Raw genomic sequence first — 13,063 nt, 5'->3', positions numbered from 1 at the left:
TCCCATTAAAAACGCATGAAACTCGACATTTTTGATAGTCGGCGACCTTATATCGATAAGATTATATGGTGTCAAGAAGACACTATTGATAATTTTTTAGGGGAAGCGGTTTTATAGTCCTTTTTAGTTCGGATCAGTTCAAATCCCAGATTACAAGGAAACTTGCTCTAGTATTTCTCATGTAAGTTCGCCAATGTTATATACCATCTCCTATATCTCTCGAATACTACAGGATCAAGTAAAAATTATCCATAGTTCAGATTACTTTTTCCCTATATAATAGGTCAGTTGAAAAATCCGCGGCGTGACACATAGATGGCGTTACTATAATTAAATCCATATGTTTTTAGTTAGCCCTAACCCTCAAAAGATGCGTGTATACATTTGACAGCTGTCGGATCATTAGTTTGTGAATTATAGCATTTTGAGTGAAGCAACTTTTGTCGTTGTGAAAAAAGTGGATAAAAAGGAATTTGGCGTGTTGAGAAAATATTGCTTTTTGAAGGGAAAAAATACAGCTGAAGCAAAAACTTGGCTTGATGCCGAGTTTCCACTGCCCCAGGAAAATCAACCATCAAGGATTGGTATGCAGTGGACACCTAAAAGAGGTTGTTACCGACGAAAACATTTAAAAAATCCACAAAATGATTTTGAATGACCGTAAGTTCAAACTGAATGAAATAGCAGATACTCTAAAGATATCAACTGAACCTATACTTCATATCATTCACGAATATTTGGGTATGAGAAAGCTCTGTGCAAAGTGAGTGCCGCGCGAGCTTACTTTTGACCGAATAGAACCACGAGTTGATGATTCGGAGCAGTGTTTGAAGATTATCAAGTGTAATAAACCCGAGTTTTTGCATCGATATGTGACAATGGATGAAACATGGCGCCATCATTTCACTCCGAAGTCCAATCGACAGTCATCCGAATGGACTGCACACGATGGAAAACGCAATAGTCGGCTTGCAAGGTTATGGCGTCTGTATTTTGGGATGCGCATAGAATAATTTTTATTGACTATCTTGAAAAAGGAAGGACCATCAACAGCGACTTTTACATAGCATTATTGGACCGTTTGACGGACGAAATCGCCAAAAAAGGCCGTATTTGAAGAAAAAGAAAGTGTTGCTTCACCAATACAATGTGCGCAACAGTATCACAAGTTAGTGAAAACGATGGCAAAAATCATGCATGAATTGGGCTTCGAATTGCTTCCTCATCCACCGTATCTTTCAGATCTGGCCCCAGCGACTATTTTCGCCGAAGAAGTGATCGCCGAAACTGAGGCCTATTTTGAAGGAAAGGACAAATCGTCCTACAAAAATGGTATCGAAAAGTTAGAGGGTCGCTATAATCAGTGTATTATCCTTGAATGGAAGTATGTTGAATAAAAAAACTAATTTTGTCAAAAAATGTGTTTTACTGTTATATATCGGTCAAAAAAATAATTTATTAAAAGCCAAAAATATTGATATTTTTTGAAAAATTTATCCATATATCGAAAAGTCTTTCGGTGCAAACTTTCTTATAATCTTTTATTTGTCTAAAGCCTATTGCTTTTTGCAAAGATAATATATTTTTAAGGAACAGGAAGTACTCTAGAACATCATTTCAATTTAGTGGTAATTACAAAGCTTTCGATTGTTTTTGGTTCGTATTCTTTTTCTGTTAGTTTATTCTGATGATCTGATTTTTAATTTATTTTGGTGTACTGAATTGATATACTGGTATAATTATCCGGACAGTATGTGCTAATTTTCGCATTTGCTTACATCAGCTGGTCGTTATCGAGTTGTAACATATATTGTTCGAATTCGAGCGTTTTGTTGGAGTTTTTAATAATGGACCTGTCAGTGGTAGGAATTATAGCCACTGTTCTTGGGTAGACAACCGGAAACATAGAGTTTTAAATTTTTTACTTGTTAAATATACCGAATTAAAAATGAAATATAGAAATTGAAAAAAAAAAAAAAAAAAAATATATATATATATATATATATATATATATATATATATATATATATATATATATATATATATATATATATATATATATATATATATATATATATATATATAGTCAATTCAAAACAGCAGTCAATATATGTCTGTCTGAAGTTGTAAATTAGTTTTATAGTCAGACAATATTATCCTTGTCATTTTATTTTATTTAGAAAGAGATAGAATGCTTTTAGAAAAGTTCGAACATGTAACGGAATGAGCCTGCAAAAGTTGTCCGTTTGCCAAACTTCTGAAAATTCTTCAAAGTATTATAATTACGGGTTATAAACCGGCAAACGTTGTTTTAACGCTTTGTTTTAGTAAATTTGAAATCGCTGCGGTTTTTATTAAAAATATTTTTGCACCTTGCAGCTGCACTGTATATTAGTACGGACACGGTCACCAAAATATCTCACAAAATAAAAAATAACATAACCTTAAATTCGCCGAAAAGAAACCGTGTTTATGGGAAATAGTTGACGAATCAATATCAATCTTGGTGTTTCAGAGATTAAATATACGAAATGTATAAAAAAGTAAGTAGTTTTTTCAATTGAAACATAATTTAATACAATTATTTCAGAGAATATTGTTAGTCTGGAAAGTGTCCATAAAAATCCAAAGATATACAGCTATTTGGGTTGTACATTGGGTTCCTCATGGCAAAATAATAATAAATATAGCATAAAGACAACAAAGGTTCATGGATAAAGGTAAACGGTGGAATAACTATCAATTAAGTTTTGTTGGTTTTGTAGAACATTTATTAATTGTAGACATATAGTTCTTCATGCTGGAAACAGGAATTCCTGGTATTTCTGGTGCAGAATTAGTGTTTCTCTAAGTCCAAGGGTGACTACCATGAAGAAATGAACCATAACTTGTCTTTGCAGTAGTTTGAAAATCAGCTTTTAAAGAACTTGGAGAAACCATCAGTATACTGGTGGAGAAAATCCTAAGAGTTTATCAACAAAGGCTGCAATTAAGGAAGGGCTTAAAGTAAATAAAATAAGTTTTCGAGGAAATCATGTTAAAGAATGAACTATTTCAAGTTATTACTCGGTAAATATAAATGAAATATTTAATTGCATTTTATGCAATTTACCTTATTAGAATTAAGCCTGAGAAAAATATATAGTAGATCAGATTACTGCATTCAGTAATCATAACATTTTATGGCCACAGAGTATTATGTCTCCCTTCCTATCACTGCATTTTTAATCCAATTGAGTTGATATGGGGTATTGCAAAGAATTATTACAATAGATATTCAGGTCGAGTAGAATATTCAAACCAGAACTGTCTGGATTTATGGAAATAGGCATTGTCGAAAATAACACGTCTGGTTTGTGTGAGCTCGATCAGACACATTGAAGAAGAAATTGACAAATGGTAGAATATTGAGCTAGTTTTTAATAGATAGGGTGATCAAGGAGGAAACCACTAAAGGCCAATATTCAATTAATATACTTTAATTGTAGGGAAATGTATTATAGAGTGTGACAGCTTTATGAGCATGTGTGTTATTGTTCAGAATATACATGAACGCTTGGTTAATATGTATGAGTAGAGAAATAACACTAAATGTTTTGCAGATATGCATGCAAATGAATTAAGGAGTATGGGGTGATTAAATGTAGTTTTATCAAGAAAGATGTATACAGATAGTAACAGGACAAACTAAAGAGAAATATAGTAATAATGACATAATGACTTTACAAGGATACATTGCACCAAAAGAAACAAGAACTAAGCGCAAAACATAAATATGCTTTCTAATGAAAGTAAAGTACATTACTCAGATATACAATTGTTAATTAAACAAAAACCCGATGTATATATAATAAAACAACTCTAATCTATAAATTTTTGTGGCTGTAAAATGAATTGTACTTTTAAGTTCTTCGATAATAAATGCATTTGATGTACTATGATGTTAAAATAAATTATATTTAATAGAATATTTGTTCAATTATTTTATTTATATTAAAATTTTGTTATGTGTCAGAGCCTAAATGTACTAAAACTCAGAGTAGCTGCGGTAACATTGCGACGTTTCCCGTGTCACTGCTATTTTGAATTAACATACATACATTTATTATTCCATATTTAAGTTTATAATATAAAAGTGAATGATGACATATACTTTTGTTTGATGCCCTGAAGTTATTATAGTTCTGAAAAAATCTTACTTATGATACTTTTGTTATAATATTCAGTGGCGTTTTAATTTAAATTTCTCAATTCTTTGTTGACTGAGTGTTAGTTCTTGAGATAGTTTGAATATATTTCAATATGTTAATATGTTTCACTATACAGTTCACGATTAAACATGATGAGAAACATGATTAATTTGGTAAATTGTGGTCGGATTTCGACTATTGGATGATCACTAGTATTAATTATTAAAACGAAATTTGCAGCTATTTTATATATACTATTTTATTCTTTTAACTGTTTATTAATTGTTCGTTAATTAATAAGTTAATAGATCATTTAATGGTTATATATTTCTTTTTTAATATATTTTTCTACATTGTAAGAAAATACTTATTTTTTCCTAAATAGTACTAACTAACTGATTAGTTCAGGTTAATTATTAATAAAATTTATTCCGAAACGTTCCTTTTATACTCGTTTACTAATATCGTGGTCTATACGAAAGGATTTTATTTCAGATTTACTTAATTTGGGTCAGTATATCGAAATATTTCCTGAGAATCAGCGATGCGAGTTCAAACAAGAAGATTATCAAAAAAGTTTATTTAATCGGTTTTATTAAAAACCACCGGTGAGTTGAAAGTTATAACAAGTCCGAACTTTCCCCGTTTATATCGTTCTCCCTCCCGCTGCAGTCTACGATCGGGATTTATGGACCCATTCCCGTTAATTAAAGGGACTTTAAAAGCATCGGGCTGCAAATAACTCGAACAAATTAAATATATTTAAGATTTATTTGCAACAATCTGCTGGAAGCAAGCAATAGCGACGACAGTTTTCTAAAAAGCGTGCGAGGTTTTGTCACAATGCGTTTTATCAATCATATAATCTGTACTGGGGATATTTTCCGAACCATTTCTCCAATTCTGGTGTGATCTCGCAGCGGGTGTTGTCGAATCTGTACTGATCGAGGTGGATACAGTTTGTCTCCCCAAGAGGGAGTTCGACCGGTTTCCCTTTTTCCTAAAACGAAAGTGGTTTTATTATTAGCTTGATCTTGTCTATGGTGTAGGATGTCCCTACCATGCAAATACATAATGGTGGGATATCTATGTTGCAGGAGAAGCTTCGATCTCCGTTCTTACAATACCATTGATCGCCGTCCTTGACCGGTTGCCAATCAGGCCAGCATTGACAAGGGTGTGGTGGGCTAGTACCCATTACACCAACGGCAAGAATCAAGAGATGCATTAGTCTGTTCCTTTAATTTATAAAAAAAGTACAAAAATTAGTTGATCAATGATAATATTAAGTTCTTAATAATATTAATTATTATTAAATAAAAATAATAATAAGCATGTATTCTGATCCTTTTTTTACTTTAAGAAGGCGTTCGTTATCGAAAATTGGGATATGACCAGAGAGAAATAGAGATTTAACTTCATCGGAAATTTTGGCGAAATGTTTCGCGACGTCCAACATGCAGATGTCGCTAGTTTTAACATATTACTTGTTTTAATCGCTATGGTAAGACCTGCGACGGGATCCGATTGGTTCATTTAGTTCTATGGTTTGTTTATTTTGCACGCCATTTTCAATGCTCCCTATGGCTTAGCTTTTTATAACGTTTATACATTAAATTATTATTTTATTTTATTAGTATATAGAAGTCGGTAGAAGAAATGCATTCTCGTTCTAGGAAGTGTTGTGTGTCCGGATGCACAGATAGTGAGGAAATGCATCATCGTTTTCAATTAAAAAGTAGTGATTTTTAGAAATGAGTAGAAAACATTAAAAATCCTAAACTGGTTGGGTTAAACATGAAACAGATTTATGATCGTTACCATGTGAGACATTTTTGTGATACATTTAAACTTTCCTTTAAGTACTTATGAACAATTTAGTGATGGTGAAAATAATACTACGAGCCCAGAATATGTAGAAATGGAAGTGGATCAAAATCAAAATTATATAGAAGGTAAATTGAAGGAGTCAGTCATATTTCTGTTCATAATTGTTACCATTAATTTCAAAACTGTTTTACTATATTTTTAGTGCCTATTTCCATCGTTCCAGGCCCACAACAAGGAAGCAAGTATCATCGACATTTGAACAAACTCCTTGAGATAATGGTAAAGTTTGTATTCATTTAACCAGTATCCTCCTTTCTGCTCATTCTTATTGTTAATTACTTGACTCTATAACTTCAGTTCAGATGTTCCTATAAGAGCAAACAAAGTTTTACGTTGTACCGTAGTGTACATCTTAGGTTATTTAGTAAATTTTTTAAAAACGAAATTAAGTGTGATTTTTGTTTACATACAATTATAAATAAATCAGTAGGCCTCTCGTGTCCCGGACTCCAAAAAAATTGTTTTATTATACTGTCAATAGGTCCTTGAGCTATGTCTTATTTTATTCAGCGATTTTGTCATGTCGATAGTATAACAAAATTTTTGTCAAATAAAAAAAAAGTAAATTTAAAACCCTGTAATTTGTACCCTGTACATTTCATAATGATCTGTCGGATAAAATATTAAAAGTACTAACAAGGTGCACTATATGCTTTTGAGTAAAACAGGTGAACAGAATATTAAGAGGGAAACACTCAAAGTTTACTTTCAGTATAAGAAAACAAAAAAAAAGAACTCTGATAGATCCTGTTAAATTGATGGCACTAAACAAGTATGAAAAAAGAAAAAGACGGAAGTGATAATTTTGATTTGCAATGCACCAAAGTTTTTTGCTTATGGTTTTATATATATTTATATTTTGTAGATAAATTTACATTATAAGTTTATATTTATTGTTATAGATTATATTTATATTTATTTATTTTTAAATATTATATTTATATGTATGTTTAATTTAATTTTATTTAATAAATTTATTTCAGAAAAAAATGTTTTTTATTTAAATTTCATTGGTTAATTAAACCTGCGTCAATGCTGTCCCGTGCCAAAGATTACTAATGAGCCAATCAAATGTCTTCACAGTAAAATATTTTTCTTTCAGGTACCTATAATGGAGATTTAAATTGACAAATCACATTACTTGAATGGCCCATTACGGCTCACTCTGGATGTTGGGCAAAGCAAATCTTTGGGCCAGAGTCCCCTATTGAGTTGCATCTCTATTACTCTATGGATATATTGTGGTATACTATGGTTCATGTGTATCGGCAGCAGATTATTTTAAATAATTGAAATTTCATTATATATATACTCTGATTAACTTAATAATAGTATATTGTATATTAAACTTCGGTATACATCTACATGGTAGGTTAAATTTGAATCATGTTAGACAAAATACAGAGTAGTTAGACCCAAAGTTAAGCAACTATACTGCTTAGTCGGAAGATCAAACTTGAAGTCAACTTGACCTAAAATCAAAGAGATTGGTTTATCGGCCATTCATAAAACCAATTTCGACCTATGGGGTACACAATATGAGGTTGCACCAAAACATCAATTAATTAGCAATGCTTATAACGTAACCAGCGAATACATGCCTGATGATCTCGAAATTAAATGCTTATATTAAGTGATCCAAGATTTCGGCTTGAAACATGAAAAACGATTGCTAAATCATAGCAACGTGAAAGCAATACAGCTACTAGACAACACGTACACATCAGAAGTTTGAAGCGAACCGAACCACACAAAATTGTTTAGTGTATAAGTATATTCTTAACTTTAACTTAAGTAGTTTAGTTTTATTTTATTTTGGGAAATAAATACTGCTGCAAAATACATGCAAAAACATAAATAAAAAGTGTTACAATTTTAGTTTACATATCTTTATAATGATATAGTAGCAATAACTCTTATAATATTACGTGCTTTATAAAATGTATTTGGCAATTATTATATTTTAAGAATATACTAATATTTATTTCTAATTAAACATGTCTTTCCTTAATGAAAACTTTCTACACCTTCTTAGGTTAAAAGTGTACAGATTTTTTTGCGAATTTATTTGGCATAGAAATACATAACAATGAACTTGTTCTTGGGTATGTTGTCTATTATTTTCAATAACTTTACAGCATCTTTCAGTTTATATATCAACATGGTCGCGAAATGAACTTTCAGAAAATAATCAACGAATTTACGCATTTTGAACTGTTTTTCCGCTGATGCTTGCTGTATTGCCAGGTGTAAGGGGGGATAGGAGGTTCTGATTTGTTGAAGATTATTCATAACTCATGATTCATGACTTTGTACACTTGGAATTGATGTATATATTTTACCACCATTCGCAAATTTCTACAAAAGATATTTTTTTGTTTTCTTAGGATACTTAGGTTTTCCTGCCTAATTTTTGATTTTTTCATTTTGGCGCAAACGTCTTGAAACAGTTGATTCCAATGTTTTAGAAGCATCGTTTCGTTGAAATCGGTAGCGAGTGCAATGGGGCAAGTGTTGTTTATCAGCTGTAACTTTGATATATGGCTTTGCGACCATTAGAAAATGCCGATTCCAGAAGGCTATTTCCTTATATTTCGCTTCTTTACTTTCGAGAAAGGAGAATGGAGTCCAGACTCGCTGGAAATTATGTGCTGGAATCGGATATGATTGTTTAAGTGAACGCCAGTGTCAGAATTGGTTTTGGTGTTTTTCTTCTGAAGATTTCGATGTTATTTCGCCGACCAATAATCGGAAATGTCGATAAAAGTCTTAAAAATATTGAGACATACTGACATACAGAAGTAAATATTGACCACGAAATAGTTTTGAGTCATTTACATAAAAGTGAATACCAAAAGAAGCTCGATATTTGGGTTCCATAAGAACTGATTGCCACTTTTGTAATGAATGATGAAAAGTCGATCACGTATGGCAATAATGGGCGAAAAAGATTGTAGTCGAAAGCGAGAGAGGCTTCACTCACAATCAGTTACAAAACCGACGTTGACACCAAGGAAGACGATGTTAGATTTTTAGTGTGATTGGAACAGAATTGTTCATCAAGGACGAACCTGACATAACCATTATTACGACTTTCCATGTTAACAACTAAAGAGATAGGAAAGGCGTTGTCTTTCACCATACGACGGCAGATATTGAGAGAGATTGGTGGGAAACTTTTCATTGTTATTAGTTATGGTTTTAACGGAAAACTGGTGAAAGGTCATCACAGATGAAAACATCGTCCGTGTTATTACCGATTTACCAAATAATAGTCTAGGAAACTAGTTTAAATATATAATAAAAAACAATCTGCTAATTTATCGATCAACGTGGTACAATATCACTAAATTGTTGGAGACAGTCAAAATTATTTGCCAGTGAAACGAAATTTCTAATAGTTCAAACAGATATAGGACAGTTTTATTAGGCATTTTCGTTAAATTGGCCATTAGCTCGCCGAGCACTCTGGAGATCAAATTTGAACGTTTGCCAAAAGCGTTATTAATTTAATAAAATCCTAATAATGAGCGTCACGCGAGAATGATATGACCGGCGGATAAATTATTCGAGCACTTGTATACTTACATGTTTTTCCGGAGTAAGCGAAGGGCTCAGGCCGTGTGCAAACGAAACGTTCTGACTTATTTAACGAGCACCTCCAGCAATAGTTGTTTATATACCCGCTGAATGGATTGTTTACATTGAATCCACTTTTGACACAAGGCGATAAATATTTCTGAATTTAATTATTCCTCTTATTTGTTAATTGTTTTATAGTTTCCACATAGGCGTAGGCGTAGTTTAGTTACTTATTACTTATCTTTCAATTATTGGTATATCAGGTGTACCTAGAACTCATTACCCTTTCTTCTGACAGATCTCTTTAGACTTAAGTATGCAATGTTAGGATGTGATTGGCATCAAGCTTCAAAGCCGTACATGTTATATTTTGCGAAAATAACACCGTCATAGATCTATACCTCTTTGGAAATGTCAAGTTTCGTACCTGAAAACGCGAATTTGTGGCACGCATAACTTTTACTATTGTCTATGTCCAAGAAAAAGAACGTTCTTTGGTAGACCGAAAAAGTTGAAGATGCGAAACTGCGAGAGTTATTGGATGAAGACTCAACCCAAACTCAAAAGCAATTGATAGAAGCGTTAAATGTGGCACAGGAAATGATTAGCGATCGGTTGACGAGCAATGGAGAAAATTCAAAAGATGGGAAGATGGGTGTGTGGCATGAAATGGCAGGAAAATGAAAAATTGAAAAATCGTTTCTTCAAAGGCATGATCGGAAGTCATTTCTACATCGAATAGTGACGGGTGATGAAAAGTGGGTTGAGTTTGAAAGCCCTAAGTGCAAAATATCTTGGTTGTCATCTGGCCAAGCCGACCGATCGACTCCAAGGCCAAATTTTTTTGGTCCCAAGACAATGCTCTATATTTGGTGAGACCAGAGTTTCACCAGGAAAACCTAATGAAACAGTTAATAGTGACCACTATCGACAACAAATGATCTATTTGAATCATGTATTGATCGAAAAACGTACAGAATGGGCCCGAAGACACGGTAAAGCGATTTTACAGCACGATAATGCGCCGTTTCGTAAAGCAAAACCGGCCAAGAAAGCTTTGAAAGCTTTTGGATACTCTCCAGACCTTGCCCCGTCCGACTATGAACTTTTCGCGTCAATGGGATACGCGCTTGCAGAGCCAATTTCGACTAATTTACAAAATGGCTCCATGAATGGTTTTACACCAAGGACAAACATTTTTTTTTGTGGGATGACATTCATAAATCGTCTGACTCAAGTAGCCAAATAAAATTTTCGATTTTCCTGAAAATTATGTGATTTCTTTTCCGAAAAAAATAATGGTAACCAACTTTCCGGTACACTTGGTAAGTGCACATTCATATGACCTAATTTTGTAATTCTAAGATTTTGTTCATTTATTTTTGTGCGCTGTTAATTAAAAAAATTGCTTTTCTACCATATAGTAGAGTAATTGTGTGAATTATCTTTTGCTCCATATACAAATACCGTACATTTTTTCTATCTGTGCTCATTCTTATTGCTTCTTTGCTTTTTCTCTGATATATTGATCAAATGTTCGCTTAGGTCGCCTTCTGAATTTTCTTCTCTTTGTCATTGCTTCCCATATTTTCTTTACTGCTCTTGTATCCTTCATGTGCTGTAAGTGTTTTCACCAGCTGTGTTATGTGCTTTCTACTTTGTTCATCTTTGTTGTACTCCTGACTTTTGGGAGGTATTTTATTTCTGCTGCTTGCATCTTACTTTCGTACTTTTACCCCTTCTTGACAATATCGTCGTCTCGCAACCGAATATTAGGCTTGGTTTCTTCACTTCCATTTTGAGATAGAGAGAAAAAGCCGACAAGGATAATCATACCAATTACGTCAGTAACCAGGCTGGGTAAGATCAGATGTCTTTTGGGGGTGATTTCTTAGTTAGTTTTAGAAAGTTATTTACTCACCAGTCGGTAACAGTCGATCCAGTCCAGATAAAGCCCAGTTGGTGAAAATGACTCTAATATGTTATATATATATATATATATATATATATATATATATATATATATATATATATATATATATATATATAAATGAACATATGCGTTTAATAAAGATAATGTGTGTTAATAATAATTCAACCAAATAATACATACTGATTTTTGAAAATCAATGTGTTTTAATTAGATTTTTAAATGAAGAGGATTATGATGATTCTTTGAAATATAAAAGTAAAACGAATAAATTGAAAAATTATGTTATAAAAAGCAAAAATAGCAAAAATATATGTAAATAAAAATGAATCGCAGAAATATATGCACGCGCATAACATCTTCGAAATTTTCTCATTATATGAAGAGACTGCTACAGAAGATAGTTGATAAAATATTGATATTGAGAGATTGGCGTTTTTATTGTTGATTTAATTAAAATAGCGAACAGTATATGCAACTAAATTAATATATTCAGTTAAGAGCAAAAAAGAAGGAAGATATTTACAAGTGCTGCCAGGAATAAACAATTAAAACAAGACAATTCAAAATATTATTAAAATCACACAGAAGAACCTAGAGAAACTGTTAGAAGATATACCCTATAGAATAGTCATCATGAGAATAGATATTCGAATTTTAAATTAATTATTATTTGTTTTGTTAATGTTTTCGAAATTAATTCCACAATCAACTTTTATCCTGTGAACCGAAATCATCAGACCTTTTCTTTATTTATTTCTTTTTAATCGAATAATCATATTTAAGGTGTAATCTTCGCGCCACTGGAATCTAGAAAATGAGGTAAATGTGTAAATGCAAGATGCAATTTACCGATCATCATGACCCACGTGACCTTGATTAATGGCGTCGGAAGTCATTTTCCTGCTGGGAATAAATTTATGATTTTTTCTATTCTTAGTGATGCAGTTTTAGTTGTTCAATCTTCAATAAAGACATGATAAAACAAGGATAACAACAATTTAATTATTGTTTATGATAAGCGTTGTTAATTATCAAAAAAATCTGGTAAAGATAATTAGGGTTTCTTTGTGTAATTATAGCAATTGTTTATTGTAATTTATAGGGATATTGATGAGAACGGATTATTTAATGATAGTTGGAATTATTTGGTTTATTTCTATGAATGAATTAGTAAAGATTCGATACTCAAATTCTTTTCGTGAGTTTTTGGAGCAAACATTTTTCGCACCATCCAATACTCTTCAATTTTTCCAAATTTTGGTTATTTCTAGTTGCTTTCACGCGTTGTCGTTGACCAGAGCAGTGGTTAAGTGGCATTTTTCAGGTTAATTTTATATTTACATTATACTTCAATTAGTTTGTTGAGTTCAAATTATTATCTGTTATTTAATAGAGAAAATTAGCAGCAGATAATATGAAAATGTGTTGGTAATATATGGATTATTAAAAAATATAATTATATTGAATA

At 32.0% G+C, this 13,063-nt stretch overlaps 2 protein-coding genes across 2 annotated transcripts in view; one reads left to right on the top strand and one right to left on the bottom strand.

Annotated features, from left to right (window-relative positions):
* LOC143200196 (uncharacterized) overlaps positions 1–13,063 on the top strand; it is a 198,033-nt gene that overhangs the window by 22,615 nt on the left and 162,355 nt on the right. The gene's annotated exons all lie outside the window — the stretch shown is intronic.
* LOC143199638 (uncharacterized) lies at positions 4,943–9,809 on the bottom strand. Its single transcript, XM_076409585.1, has 3 exons — positions 9,669–9,809; positions 5,251–5,428; positions 4,943–5,190 (listed from the first exon to the last, which is right to left on the bottom strand). Coding segments are annotated over exons 1-3 (327 nt in total). The 5' UTR covers positions 9,671–9,809; the 3' UTR covers positions 4,943–5,043.

The sequence above is a fragment of the Rhynchophorus ferrugineus genome, unplaced genomic scaffold (genome assembly GCF_030347505.1).
Source record: "Rhynchophorus ferrugineus isolate W39M unplaced genomic scaffold, kcgeb_rfMv2 rfM7, whole genome shotgun sequence".
Lineage (NCBI taxonomy): Eukaryota > Metazoa > Arthropoda > Insecta > Coleoptera > Curculionidae > Rhynchophorus > Rhynchophorus ferrugineus.
The sequence above is the reverse complement of the archived record's forward strand: the minus strand, read 5'-3'. Positions and strand labels throughout refer to the sequence as shown.

What these genes read in the sequence shown, in the direction of transcription:
- LOC143199638 (XM_076409585.1), bottom strand. An exon ending in CACCATTATGTATTTGCATG is followed by an intron (nt 5,191 to 5,250) that starts GTAGGGACATCC and finishes CTTTCGTTTTAG; the next exon opens with GAAAAAGGGAAACCGGTCGA.